The following is a 15,552-nucleotide window of genomic DNA, read 5'->3' on the forward strand; positions in this document are numbered from 1 at the left end:
AGAAATTCTCCAGACCTTGGCAGACGTCCCTTGGTGGGGGGCGGGGGGGATGCCCTTAGTTGGGACCCTTTGAGCTGGACGCCGGCCGAGCCGTGTGTGGATCTCCCCATGCCAGCGGTTCTCACGAAGATCACGTCTCTGCATCTGGGGTCCTCCCAGGTCCATGCGACCGTCATGTGGAATCCAGAATCCTCTAAAGCAGAGCAGACGCATCTTCCTTTCCTCTTTCCGTTCACTTGACCTCCCCACTCTTGACTTGCCACCAGACACTCAGCGGGCCCCAGATCTCTCTTTTCTGCTCTGCCCCTCTTTCTGAATCTGGGAGTCGTCGGGGTGGGGGGAACGGATACTTCTTTCATCAGCAGCTTCCCCCAAATAGGGGGTTCCGGTGCTTAACAAGTTTCATTAAGAACACAGCTACTAAATATGCCAAATATATAGACTGTTCCTGTTGAGAATATAATTATACAGTAAATTAGCTCATGTCCAGTATGTTGCCTTTTAAGCACATCTTTGATGTCTCCAGTACTTACATAAGATATAGGGTCTGTTTATTAAGAGTCTTCAACTGTGTATAAAACTAGACCAGTCAAAAGTAATGGTGTCTGCTGAAGGATTCTTTATCATATGAATTTACCTTCAGTCATCTATTATTTATTTCAGCTATTTTATATGCCATTATAATAAATATTATGACAGAGAAAGCTTTTATGCTTCAACTTATTGTACTGCTCTTTACTCGCCTGCAATCCTTCAGGAAAATGTAACCATGCTTTACCTATAGTTAACGTAAATCATCACTTACATTAGAATGAAAAATTCACTCTGAAAAAAGGCTCTTTCTTCAATAGCAAGGCATAAATGCACAATCATGTTGACTGCCAAACTCCTGTGCCATTGCTGGCCTTCCTTAAACTGTTTTTAAGCTGCAAAGTGAACGCACCGCACGGAGGGAAATTGGAAGGTTTTCGAATATTTTCACTCTCTTGTTAGTTTCTGGCAAGATAAGCATTTTTTATCCCGAGCGCAAAATATTGCCAATTACTGTCTAAGCATTTTTAATAGTTTTGCTCTACGCGGCACGTAACTCCTACACCAAATTAAATAAGCTGTTACCCAGTGCAATTTCTTCTTGAATCAGCCTCACAATTACCTATAGATATTGATACAGTTATTTTATAAATTGAGTTCCAGCCACACCAGACAACGTTTTTGACCTGTGTATAATGAAGAAAGAGTTGTCATGATTTTCTTATTAGGGATGTTTGTGTATTTTTGCAGGTGGGAGGGCGGGGTTAGGAGGTGCTCATGAGGGCCTTGGAGTGGGGGGGGGGGGTGCTGATGGTTGATCTGAAGGTTAGGAATGACAAACTCAGCCTCTGTCCCTCAAGGCTTCACAAAAAATCCTGGGCTGTGCCTAGGATGGTTTTTGGTTCGGTTTCCTATTTTGAGATGCAGAATGGGGTCTAAGACTATTTTTCTTGTTAAATGCACAGTGGCATATAGACCGGTGCAGTGTTTAGAGCCATAAAGGAGACTCTCAAACTCTCATTTCCCCTTGGGGGCCCTATCAGATAGAGCATTTATCGGTGCATCCTATTCATGTTTAGGCTTGGCCAAGATTGGGCAAACGCCCCATCAGATGTTTTCATGATGGTTGTTTGAGTGAAAGGTACCAGATCTGAAAGGAGACACAAGTATCTGTGCGCTGGCGCATTTTCCGGGGAAGATGCTGCCGTTCCTTGGCACCATTAACATCACTTAAATAATACTGGAGAGATTAGTGCTCTGAAGTCCCACATAGGATATTGATGAATTATTAAACCAGTTTAGTTAGGTCTGTATTGTAGTTGAGTGAATAATGCCATGTCAATAATATGCTCAGCACCAGTGTCTCTTGCTGTTGTAAATGTGACAACTCCTATTTAAGGCTTCAGAACATAAAATCAGGACTGAGGGTATGTAAAGTGGAAGGGTGAGAGACATCAGCATAATGCAATTAAGGCCCATTGGATTAGAATTTGCAGGATGCCATTAGCAATAAGCTCTGAATGTAGATTATTGCCTTGGTTACATTTTCTCCTCCAGCAATAGGCCTCTCTTATAAATTCTAAATGCATAAAATAAATGGGATATAAAATAGACACAAATAAGAATATATCGATGATGTTAATTTCTTTATAGCTTCTCGGTGTTCCATGGTGACGACTTTGGCGACAGGGGTGCAGTGCAGTGTGGTTCCCAGCAAGGGCGTGAGCTTTGGAACTGGCCATATCTCAGTTGGAAATCTGGGTCTGTGTCTCACTAGCTGTGCCGCTTTCAACCTTTATCAGCCTCTGTTTTCTGGTCTGTAAAATGGGGGAATGGTATACACTCTAAAAGATTCTTCACATTACTATTAAATGAAAAATAAATGCCAGGCATACCATAGATGCTCCTTATTTTTTTGGATTTTATAATTAATGAATATATGTAAATTAGATTTTTTTTTTTAAGGAAAACACAGAAATTAACTCTTCTATGAGTGTAAGAAATGGGTAGTAAGCACATGCCCATCAGATCCACACAGATCGGCATCTTCAAGTGAAGATACACAGTAGCTAATTGCCCTTAAATAGTAAATCTCGTATCTGCCATTGCATGTGATGAGTCTCCACTGGTGAGGGAGAATTCCCTCTGGGCGTACCAGAGGCTGGGCTCCCTGTGCCCGCTTAGCACATCTGGGTTTCTCCATCCTTCCACCTCCAACAACTGTCCTGGGTACTCCTCCTCTTGGCCAACGCAGAGGTAGTGTCCTCAAATACACAATGAAGAGCTGTCTCACCTGCTGCTTCCCTATGATTGTGTCAAAGGTGTGTGTGTCAAGCTGAGTGGAAGAAGCAAGGGTCACATACTAGATGAGACCATTCTGAAGTATACTTAGTTGATTTCACTGCACACGCTCCATAATGCCCAATGGGTCTTGGTTCCCATGCCAAATACTCTGGGTTCACTACAAGGAGAAGTCAGATAGTGGGGCAAACACGTTGATATACTCCCAGCTAATTCATAGGCCTTTATGACTAATGATGTTTTAAACATTTTTTTATGTTTATTTATTTTGAGAGAAAGAGAGAGAGTGAGCACAGGTCAGGTAAGGGCAGAGAGAAGGAGAGACAGAATCCCAAGCAGGCTCTGCACCATGAGTGCAGAGCCTGGTGCGGGGCTCGAACTCAAAAACCGTGAGATCATGACCTGAGCCGAGATCAAGAGTCAGACGATTAACCGACTGATCCACTTAGGTGTCCCAATGATGACTTTTAAGTAAAAGTTTCTTTTTGTAAGTACGCTTGGCCACTTGAATTATGTGTAAACATTTTTAAAAGGCTTATTGCCATGAGCTATTATTACCTTTTTTGTTCTTCCATTGGTGGTAAGTAAATTATGAGTGATATCTTTCCTCTTACATGTTGCAATGATGGGGGAAGAAGAAAAGAAGTAAAGGAAGTGGAATCCGTGAAATATACATTTATTTTAGAGGCAGAGTTAGTGAATGAATGAATGGATTCATGCTTGTGAATGTTGTTGCTGTTAATGTTGACCAACGGATTTGGTGGTTTCCTGGTGTTGGCCTTGATTTGAGGGCCTCTGGGGAGTAACAGGGCTGAGGGGGAGAGGACAGGTGGGTCGTATGGGCATTTTGGAGTATAGAACAGTGATTAAAACCATGGCTTGGTGTGAACTTGTTTCTGGCACTGTTATCTGGGTCAAGTTGCTCAAGAGCTTTCTGAACTTCAGTTTCTACATCTATGAAATGGTGGTGGGTGAAAACTGCTCACATTGGGTTGGGGATAGGTAGGGATGGGGGTGCTGTGGATCAAGGACTCATATGACCAACATTCTGAGATCCCTCTTGTTGGCCTGTTACGTCCCATTCAGTCCTTTCAGTGAAGAATGAAGCGATTTGGTGCCGATGGTGGTGGGAGTGACAATGATTATAATGATGGTGATGATGGTAGTGATCATGGTGACCGCAGTGATGATAATGGTGAAAACGACAACAAAAACAGTCACAATAAGGGCATTCATTGCTAACAGTTATAGAATACATGTCCAGTAATCGGGCACCATTCCAAGTGCTTTACATACATTACCTCATTTCCTGGTAAGGTAGGTGCTATCATGATTTCCATTTTATAGAGGCATAAATGGGAGATGTAACTTACGTATCTGGTCAGCGCTAGACCCGGAATTCAGATCCAGGGAGTAAAGCTGGAGTCCGTGGCCTTCACCGGCACCTTTTAGGTTCACACCAATCATTGAATTTGGAAACTGGGTTATCATGGCCTCAGGGGGATTCAGTGAGTCCCTTTCCTCCTATTTTGGGGTCCTGTATGATCCTCCATTGCAGAATTGCTATTCAAACTCTCTCGGAGCTGCTTATATTAATTTTATGAAATACAGAAGGGAGACCACAATTACTCATGTACTTTATTATTTTTTTAAGTTTATTTATTTTTGAGAGAGAGAGAGAGAGCGCAAGCATGAGCAGGGAAAGGGCAGAAAGAGAGGAGGAGAGAGAGACTCCCACACAGGCTCCACACTGTCAGCACAGAGCCCAGTGTGGGGCTTGAACTCATGAACCGTAAGACCATGACCTGAGCCAGAATCAAGAGTTGGACGCTCAACTGACTGAGCCACCCAGGCACCCCTAATATACTTTACTATTGAAAACCAGTGGGTACCACGTTTGAGCAGTGGCCCTCCAAGTAATGGTTGCAATAGTTATTATGTATGTGCCCCAGGCCTTATATATACAGCGTATCTCATCTTTACTCTAATCACACAAGGCCAATGCCTATTTTCAAACAAGGCCCTGGAGCCTGAGAGCATTTCAAGGAGCAGCTCCGAAGTCACTCTGCCGGTGCTGTGGTCACGCCGGGCTGGGGCTCCAGGTCAGCCTGGCTCTGCTGTCTCTGCTGTGGATGACGTTTCCCCACTTGTCCGTTTAAATACCGCATGATCTCCGTATGGTTCCTTTGGTTTCAGGCGGTATGACATCTGAGTCACACTTGGCTAATTTATAGTCATAAAGTGATATGAGAGATCACTCTTGCATAACAACAGCACACAATCCCTTTGGCTCGGCGCTCACAGACTCTCGAATCACTCAGACCCACTGTGCAACTCAAAAAAAGATAGACCAAGGGCACTTGGCCTATTGAGGGTGTCAGTGAACTGTGCCACCAGCAAATGTCCTTGGGTCCCAGGGAAATGGAGGAAGAGCATGTGGGGTGCTTAATTACTGCGTCTTTCTGGCGGAGCCTGGGGGGTCAGGAGCAGGTGGGCTTCTCAGCTACTTAGAAGTTGCCTGATGCTTCATGTGTGGATGCCACCTGTGCGGTTCTGTTTTTAAAATGATGGGTACCAGCATCTGTATACATAATTTAAAATAAATTTACATTCTCATTCTGCCTGAGATGAGAAGATTGTGTACTGGTGCGATTAGAGAGAAGAGTAAGGATTTGGGGAAGGGTTGAGAGAGGCATTTTATACCATTTTAAGACTCAAAGCTCTCAATATGAAGTTCTTCCTGTAAAGCAGTGCTGGGCGGGTGAATGGGTGGTTGGGTGGATGGATAGATGGATGGATCTGTGTATCCAGATGGCTGGGAAGAAGGGAGGGACCTATGGAAGGCTAGCAGTTCATTTTAGAGTTGGTGGAATTAGGTTGTTTTTTGTTTGTCCGTATCCATCTGTCTTTTCTGATTTTTTTCTGTAATTAATGAAAGTAGGACGCGGGAAGTGGGAAGTGAAATAACCCTGGAGAGGGCAAAGTCATTAAATGTGTGTTAGTCATTACCGGTTTTCGTTCCATATTTCCATTTCTTCCATATGTATATTTCTCTGTGTGCTCTTGGGCACATGGAAGGTTGCACCTTCTGAAGCTAAGTGTAGCCCACATGACTTGCTCTGCCAATAAAATATGAGCAGAAGTGACATCTGTACTGCTGGGTAGAGGTCTCTAAAACCCGTTCCGTGTGCAGTTTGTCCCATTCTCTTCCCCACGCTGTAGAAGCGAGTGATGTTGCCGAAGGTGGAGGCCCCATCTGCCTGGGATGGGCGTGAAGTATGGGCGAGTGGAAATCCTCGGCTGTTTAAAGACTTTGAGGCTTGGGAGCTGTTCCGTAAGGATAGCGAAGTGCATCCTGATTGATCCGAAGCCACTTGTGTGAACCATCCTAAGGGACTTGGGCCGTATTTCATTGGCCATTCTAAGCTACAAAGGGGTTTTAAGCTGGGGCTTTGTATATGTGCATGTTTTTGCCAATCCAAAAAGCAGACTGAGGCCAAACAAGGCCTCGGGTTTTTATGTTCTAGATGGCGTATGCTAATTTAACACCTCTTAATAAAAAAAAAAAAAAAACAAAACACAACAAAACCCACCGGTTCCTTAGTGGTGGTGGAACAGTTCTGTGTCTTGAATGTGGTGATTGTTATATGAATCTATACAGAGAAGAAAGTGTCATAGAATTATTCACCAAGATATTCCCAATAAAAGAAAGTGAGTGCATTCCCCAAACTGGTGAAATCCTGGTGATGTCTATGCTGTAATGAACTGTGTCGTGCCACGGTCGGTTTTCCGGTTGTACCCGTGTACTATAGACGTGGCTAAGACAGCCCCATTGGGGGTGCTGGGAGATGGCTATGTGGGCACTCTTGGTGCTATTTTTGCCATTTCTTGTCAGTCCGTAGCTATTTCCAAGTCCAAGTTAACAACAACAACAACAACAACAACAACAACAGAAAGTTCACGAGTTAAACCAAGAACGTGAATTGTGGTCAGTCCCAGGTTCACGTCCAGACTTGGCAGAAAGCTCGCCTTGGCAGATGGAGCCTCTTGCCTCACCTAACAATCAGCAGTTTATGCCTCAGAAATGGGTTCTGTTTGCGGTGTCTCAGCCCCTGCCTTCCCCGTTAGAGCACGTCCCCGGAAAAACATTTCTATAACGTTGCTAGGTTTGTTGGACAGTCAGAAGAGCAACCCCCCCACCCCCCACCCCCCACACAAACACATCCACCCTCCCTAATTCTACAAGATGTGTTTTCTCTTCCCTGAACTTACAGGATTGCCCGTAGTTTGTCTGCATTTCTCAGGGTCAGTAGCAGAAACCGGAAACCTGATGCCGGGGGCAGGAGAATTACCTGAGTAGTAGTGTGTGGACTTGAATCACTGTCCCCAGGAGCCTAGTAACCCACAGCCTGTGGATTAGTCTGTTGAACTACTCGATGGCTTGTGACCCCTTGTTCCCTCTGGGTGTGTATGTTCTGATTTTGTTCTTATTGGTAGTGGCAGCTCTGTACTTTATTTTAGAGTGGAGGTTCGGGCGGGGGGGACCAAAAGATAACTCACCAGTTGTAAGTTACACACACAGAAGGGTATACTGGCCCACTCGGCTGAGCCATCATTTTTGTTGGGATATTGCTTTGGGGTCACCACCTGGGAATGTTTCCCCTGTTGTATGAAGGAAATATTTATATGCATTTTTATGATACGTTGCCTGCACATCCCTTGGGGTGTCCCTAAGGGGCTTGGCTGAGAGGAACAGTGTCCTTCCTCACCATTCCTTCCCCAACAAAATGAATATCTGACTTTCCTCTTGTGATACATTCAGAGTTGTCTAAGATGCTAAGTGAATGTTCTAAGTGGTGAGGCTGGAGCCAGAGGGGTTTGGATGAGGTGAAAGGCCACTGTATCTGCTAACTGTTAATGTGAAATTGGGTGGTCCAGCATCTATGAAGCATAAGAACCTATGGGGAATAAAAGTTAGCCATTGTCAGGCTTGGTTCTCCCAAGAGATTTCAGTCATCAGACACACCAGCTGTGTAGACAGAAAGTGAGCGGGGTTTTTCTCCTGGCCAGGAGGCCCAAGCTGTCCACAGGGTACAGCCTCACTCACGTGTGCTCATTTCTGCCGCTGGCGCTTTCCTTGTCTATAGAACGAGGGGTGTGGCCTCAATCACTGTGGATCCCCCAGCCCCACTATTCTCTAATCTTAGGAAACTTTTTGTGTAATGTTTATTTATTTTTGAGGGGGCGGTGGATGTGGGGCTCGAACTCACAAAACGCGAGACCATGACCTGAGCTGAATCGAGTCGAACACCCAACCGACTGAGCCCCTCTGGCACCCCAGTGATCTTAGGAGACTCTTAACACCCACGCGTTGGCACCTTCCCTCTTCCTGGCTCAGGTCAAATGCTTGCCCTCCTCCTTCCCAAATCGGCATGTTTGTGCCTCTGCCGCTGTTGTCCCAGGAACGTACATCTACGTTGGCCAGCTTGCTTTCGCTGCCTATGTGCTTTTGGGTTTGGGGACGTCATTTAATCACCGTACACCCATCTCCCTAAAACTGGGCTCTGTGAGTACACATGACCTGGATCCTCCAGGATGTCACAGCGACCTGGTCCCATGCGGTCTTCGTGAGCGTCATTTCATCCACCACGCTGCACTGGAGTGCACCCGCACCACCGTTCGTCGCAGACTCGCGTCAGGGAAGGAATTTGGCACGGCAGACGTCTTCTCTCCTTCTCATAAAGTTTACTAAATCCCTTCTCTCTTCCAAGCTGGATGTTAGGTGCTTTATACTTCTTCTCACAAGTCGTTGAGAAGGTAGTTAATGTTCACCTTTTACAAATGAGGAAACTGACCCTCAGGAATATTAAATGGCCCCAAGTCAGTTGGCCTCCCGGCTTCCCGTGCCTGATGCTTATTGTTCGAGGCTGGGTTACAGCCCAGGACTTAGGCGGCCAAGATCAATGGGCACAGATACACTAAGCACCTCAGCACAGATTGTGTCTCTCCCTGATAAGACGGCTGAGGTGGAGGACGTTCTCCACTGTGCCGTCTCATCCCCATTCATAGCATCGGAAGTAGCTTGTTATGCTACTAGTCTCACTGTCACTAGCAGCATAGTCTAGACCAGAACTCCCAGGCTCACCGTTTGTTTCCTGGGACTTTCCTTACCTGAATGAGCAGGCGGCCCCTACATTCTTGGCTGTGCATCCTTTGGAGGAGATAGGTCTAACAAGTGATAGTATTCAGGGGTGCCTGGGTGGCACAGCCAGTTAAACATCTGACTCTTGGTTGTGACTCAGGTCATTATCTCACGGTTCACAAGTTCGAGCCCCACGTCGGGATCCATGTGACGGTGTGGAGCCTGCTTGGGATTCTCTCTCTTCCCCCCCCCCCCACCTCAAAAATACATAAACTATGAAAAGAGAAGTGGTTATATTTAATCTCATACGCTGCAGCCCAGCCAGACTTACAAGTGGGGAGTGCCCCATAAACACTGGGGAAGGCTGAGAGGCAACCCTGAGCTTTCCAGAAATGTGTTAGGATGCTGTCCAGTGGAGCACGATTGCTTCAAATCCCGAGGCTCCGGGCCTTCTAGTCTCCGGCAAAGAGGGAACGAGGGCTTCGGCGTCAGACTGTGCTGAACCCTTGCCCCCCACCTTTGTGAGCTCTGTGATCTCTTACAAGGGGCCACATGTAAAACGGGGAGAGTGTAACCCACTCGGCTGTTCCAGGGAAGAAACGAGATGATGCAAGGAAACGCCCGCTGCAAAGTCCGCCCTGGAGAGACAGCAGCCACTCTTATTATCTGCATGCGCCCACCCAGCTGTAGTTTTCGGGTTGCTAAACCAGAGGGCTGTTCGGGACCTGGGTCACTCAGGGTCCACTGGAATAAATGAGTTTTGCCTGCTTTTGTATTTTCTAGAAATGAATCGTCTTTAGTTTCTGATGCAGGCTCGATGGAATCATTCCAGAGCCCCGATGGCAGCTTTTGAGATTAAAATGTCATCTACTGAATTCTTGCACGAGCCAGGCTTTGTCCTGGCGTTCCCCTATTTTCATAGTTTTTTTTTTTTAGGACACAGATGGAGAGGAGATGTGTGAGCCTGAAGACCCTTTGGAGCGTCTTCTGTGCGCTGAGTGAAACAGCACAATCCCCAGCCTGTGGTTTTAGCGGATTCCCAGCCTCACATCCTCCCAAACTTGGCAGTAAAAGCCCTGTTCTTCCATTCATTCTGATGATTTATATTCTCTCTGGGCGTCTAATATTAAACAGGGGAATTCCAACATGTTCCATAACACATTTACTGTAACTTGATACCATGAACTAAACTTGCTGTTATTTATCATTTCTTTTTATTTTCTCTCATTCCAGCACAAAGCCAAGGTAGAAGCAATGACCCTGGACCTCGCTCTGCTCCGTAGCGTGCAGCATTTTGCTCAAGCGTTCAAGGCCAAGAATGTGTGAGTGTTTCAGTGGAGGGTTATAGATCATAATATCTTGCTATTGTAATGTCTTTATCAGATGAACACAATTGGGAGAACGCAAGCACAAGGCTGTTGTGTTGTCTTGGCATCCAGACGGCAGGCTCATTTATATTGGCCCCGTTAGGGTGTCCCATATTTTCTTGACTTCTTGAGTCACCCTCATTATGAGATGTGCCTTCAGTTTAATAACAGCCCCCCCCCCCCCCAATAAAAATGGAAAGACACTGTTGAAGCACTAGTTAAAGTGGCTAATAAAAGCCAGCCGATTGTACGATGCATCCTGATTACAGACATTTTGGCAGTGCGTCTCGGGATCGAGGAAAAGCGTGTTTTAATTGCATCCGGGAATGAGTAGCCTCCGTTACCCAGTACCGCAAGGGGGCCGAGAATCGAGAGCGTGAGAAGGTTCCACCGTATCCACGTGTGCAGTGAGCTTACGTGGCGCGCCAACGTGGCTCCGACACATGGACTCACGTCGTGAGAAACTCGCTCCTTCCTCTCCTTCTTGTTTATAGTCTTTCAACACGCCCGAAGGAGGAAGCCTTAGCTCAGGGCTGGCGAGCATTCATGCCACCACATGCCGGCCTCCCTTTCTATCAGAGACACAGCGGCCCTCAGACCCGGAGCCAGGGAAAGCAATGGAGGCTAGCTCAGTTTTAATTACGATATTTTGTTCCCAAGGGTTTATTTGTATGGTTTCCTCACATGGAGGGCCACCAGTAGTGGTTTCTCGTTGGACACAGTGGTTTAAATTTCATTAAAAAAATAACTGCATTTAATTTTTTTTTTTTTTTTTTAGTGCATTGATTTGGACACGAGGGTTAAGTTAATGACAGTTTACATAGTGCCAAGGGTACGATAGTTCCACAAGTGGCCCCAGAATGACCAAATTTGGAGAAGGCTGACAAATGACCCGTTGTCTTTGGGTTAGGCTCTGTTGGGAAGCAGTCAGTGGTTTTCTAGTTCTCCAAGCAGATGACGGATGTTGGCGGAGGCATTTGAAAGCAGATATTCCAAAGGTGCTGGCCTGTGGCCAGCCCCTGTTGAGTCTGCCTCAGTTTCTCACTCTGCTCTTTCACACTGCCAGGAAGTCTGTTCTCCCAAGCCCTTTCGGGAGCTGGCAAGTGGCCCGAGTCCTTGAGGCTGACACACAGAGTTGGAGTTGGTGGCGGAGTGGCTCCATCCCCGTAAATGCAGGCCCCGCACTCACAGAACGGCTGGGTAACGTCCCCACCAAGCCCGCAGACCTGGCTGAGTCTGCCGTGCCTGCTCTGTGCCCTGTTTGGCAGTTGCTGGCTGCTGGCCCTCGCTGCTGTTTTCCGGAGGACGTCAGGTCCGGTGTGCCCCAGTCCCTCTTAAGACGATTGCTCGTGTCTACCTCCTCCACTCGTGTCTCCACTTGCTTGTTCACTTAACACACATTCAGTGAGTGCCTCCAGGGCTCTGGCCCCTCTTCTGGGCTCTGGGAAGGCAGCGGGGGCCGCGAGAAGCCCACTTCACCTCAGATGAGCCGTAAACCTCAGGTGCCAGCAAGCAGTTTCATTGCTGAATGGCTAACTCCTCAACCTGTTACTTCTGTGGTTGTTTGCAAGGATAGCAGTAGTCCCAGCAGCAACAGCGAGCAGTAGCCACTCATTTATCGAGCATGCGTTGTGGGCCACGTGTCAAGAACCTTCCTGCGCATTTTCTCCCTGACCGCTGGCTCCTAGTCTGTTACACGGACGAGGGGAGCATGACTGGACGCGAAAGGCTGGTTACGGGGGGCCCCGCGGCTGGGAAGCAGGAGGGGCGGAGGGCCCCTGCGGCCGTCACTCCGGGCCTCCCCTCACCCACCGCGCGGTCCTGTCTTCTGCTTGACTTGGGGTGGAAACTGAGATCAGAGGCGGGGAGTGGCTCTCGCAGGGTCACTTGGCGGGTCAGGTGCAGCCGTGGGACTTCCGTCCGCTTCTGACTGTCACGCTGTCCCTGACACGGAGAGGCTCTGGCAGAGGCTCGCACAGGCTGCCTCGCTCGGCTTCCTCGTTGGATGCGAGCGGTGCTGAGGCACGCCAGCTGTTACATAATGGGACCGCCGTCCAAGTCCTAACAGGACCGTCAGTTAAAGTAGTTCAGACATCCTCACGTTCAGCTGCCTTTTGTAGTCCCCCCGCCCTCAGATGCACCTCTTTTGCCCTAATCCCAGATTTTGGCAAATGGCTGAATTTTTGTCCTTCTGGGTTCAGAAACGAAGGCGATTTTCCTTTTTAGCAAAACCCGGTACCGCAGACCTCTTTTTATACGTCTCTCGAGATGCAGTCTTTCACACGGCTTAGAGCAATATTGTGGTGGCGAAAATATGCATAAAAAAGTGAGTGATTTTACTTTTGAAACACCGCCAGGGCGAAGTCTCTCCTGGAAAGGCAGATGACAGCTTGGTACTTACAGGGCTTTAGATTCCGAGCGCTGTCAGAAGTGAATTTAAGTACTGGTGACTAGGCTGCCAAAAAACACGTGTAGCCTCCTCCTTCTCATCACCGCCCATCTTCAGACATTAAAATCTCCTTGTGTGTAAAACATAATGACAAGTGAAAGAAAGGCTGCCGGTTCAGAACCAGCCTCCTCTTGGCGCCGTTGGACCGAGGAGAGGAAAAAACCCTCGCGTCGCAATTCCGTTGGACACCCCCATCTACCGTAACGTTTTCAGGCGCTTGGGCACACCAGCAACACGGTCAGGCTCCTTGCTCCCGTGCGAGTTCCCCCCGGATCCTGCTCCAGCTCACGTGAGCTTCCCCGCCCCTGGAGACGTAGTGTATTGTGCAACCCAACGCAGAGAAAGCTAGAAACAGATGCTCAGCCGAAACGCTGGTGAAAGATGCGGTCCGTCGTCCTGCGGGTCCGCCCTCCCTCTGCCTTCGACCAGGAGATGTGGATTCAGCCTCCTCCGGGGTCTCTGCGGAGATCTGCTTCTTTGCAGGGGTGGGGGGTGGGTGAGGGGTGGAGATGGTGGTGGGAGGCACTCTTAGAATGAGCGCTGCTGATGATTATATGCAATCATAGCTGCTAGTCGGCTTGTTGATTATTCTGTGCAAGGCAAGGCGCTAAGCACCTACACGTGTATTCTCTCTTTACTCCAACCCTAGGCATTAGTCACCTTTGTCTGTAGTTTACGAATGGAAAGGCTCCAGCCTTTCACAGAGAGGTTAGATCAGGTTTCCAGCTGCAGCCAGTGGTGGATCCGCAGTGTGAGCCCAAGTGTGTCTGAATCCACAACTCTCCTTCTTGCTATGTCTCATGCCTCACTCAGTCCCACCTTTTAGTACGGATTCCTGTACTGGGATGTATCTGAGTAAGAAGTTGCTCGAAAAGCTAGCAGCTTAAAACCATTAAAACCAAGAAACATTTTTATTTTCTCTCTTTCTTTTTTTTTTTTTAAATGTTTTTAAAATGTCTTACTTGTTTTTGAGAGATAGAGCATGAGCCAGGGTGGGGCAGAAAGAGAGGGAGACACAGAATGCAAAGGGGGCTCCAGGCTCTGAGCTGTCAGCACAGAGCCCGACACAGGGCTGGTGGGTGAACCGAGAGATCATGACCTAAGCTGAAGTCGAACACTCAACCCAAAGAGCCACCCAGGCGACCAATCTATTCTCTCTCTTTCGGTTTGTTTAGATCACTTGTCTGTTCAGACTAAGTGAATGCACTTTATAGGTTTCCCCTCAAAAAAACCTTCTTTTAATTAATGCAACTTACTTGGTTAAGGGACAGGGTTGTCCTCTAGAGTTTTCTGTGTTCTTTACGTCAGGGACTACATCCCTGTGGTGCCATTTATCGTGTTCTTTTGTTCTTTTGTCTCCCAAGTTTCTTGTGAAGTGTAGGTAACTCTAGTGGCTTGGTCCGGTGCCTCTTTAATTCTGGGGCAAGAGTGCTGCATAGGGACAGCATAGTCTACCATGGAGAGGACAGACATGGCTACTTGCCGACGCCAGCTTTCCTGGGCTCAGCACGCCCTGACCCCTCCATTCCTCTGCTCACCTCCATTTGCATTCATTCGTTCTGTTATTCTTTACTCAGTCTTCTGGGTGGTCAGGCCCAGAATCCTCCTCCTGCTTCCAGACAGTTCTCCCCAGAGTTAGTGGTGGTGGTGGTCGGCCAGTGTGTCTCAGGTCGAATTATGTTGGGCATTACTGGAAAGTTCCAAGCCAAAGCCTGTGGTAAGTCCCAACCAAACTGAATTTTGAAGGAAATTTTGTTTAAGCTGCAATCCTGGAAAGCAGCCAGGCTCCCCACCGCCTGGCAGGCAGAGGCATCCGTCAGAGTACGAAGAGCTGGGACCTTTACTAATCATTCAGACCCAATATTGGCATTTTCTGGAATGAGCTCTGCCACGATAGTTGGTTGTTGGTGCTGCCGTGACGCATTTTCATTCCTAGTTTCTAGCTGCTTGGCTTACTGAAAAGTGCGTATTTTCACCAGCTGCTGGACCTTGGAGCTCCGTAGGTTTTTTTTGTTTTTTTGTTTTTTGTTTTTCACAAGATATTATAACGTTTGAGTTCCAGATACTCCTGAAATAACGGACACCTCGATTCCAATCCTGAAATCCTAAGAGTTACTAATGGCACCTAATCTAGGAAACTCTTGGCTGGGATCCCAGGTACCAATCAGCTCTTACGCTATTGACCAAGGGTTTTGATTTGTTCTGGAAATTAATTGAAATCGATAGTTCATATTAAAATAATATACACAATTCTGAAGGTTTCTAGAACTGTATTTTCGATCATGGATTTCTACACTTCCTTCTCAGCTTTCTGTCTCCAGTATAGTTTAAGGAAAGTAGACTTTGTTTCATTTAGAAAATAATACAGAATAGTGACGTTTTAAAAAAAAAGTGCTAAGAGAACAGTTTTCTGTTCTTTATTTTTTAAACATTTGAGGGGGACGGTCTTGAACAAAGTTACTTATTTTTACTTTTTACTAAATTGCTTTCAGAATTTGAATCTACTAATCCCAGATATAATATTCTTGGATTCTTATTCCAAATTTTGCCATCTCAAATCTTTCTATGGAAATGGGTGGGCCATAAATTATAAATAAATTCTACATTTTGAGGGATAAATTACCCCGAGGACCGATGTGTAAATTACAGCTTAATCTTTCTTTTTCTCCTCAGCTCAATTTTAAGAATAATGTTTTAGCCGACATATCTGCATTGCTCTTTTTACTCTTTGCTCAACATGAGAAATCCATTTCTGGTTTGCC

At 46.8% G+C, this 15,552-nt stretch overlaps 1 protein-coding gene across 1 annotated transcript in view; it reads left to right on the forward strand.

Annotated features, from left to right (window-relative positions):
- WWOX (WW domain containing oxidoreductase) overlaps positions 1-15,552 on the forward strand; it is a 979,553-nt gene that overhangs the window by 242,472 nt on the left and 721,529 nt on the right. Inside the window, exon 6 of the mRNA XM_043599730.1 lies at positions 10,208-10,296. Coding sequence (XP_043455665.1) covers positions 10,208-10,296 — 89 coding nt within the window. The remainder of the gene's footprint in view (positions 1-10,207; positions 10,297-15,552) is intronic.

Source organism: Prionailurus bengalensis, chromosome E2 (genome assembly GCF_016509475.1).
Source record: "Prionailurus bengalensis isolate Pbe53 chromosome E2, Fcat_Pben_1.1_paternal_pri, whole genome shotgun sequence".
NCBI lineage: Eukaryota > Metazoa > Chordata > Mammalia > Carnivora > Felidae > Prionailurus > Prionailurus bengalensis.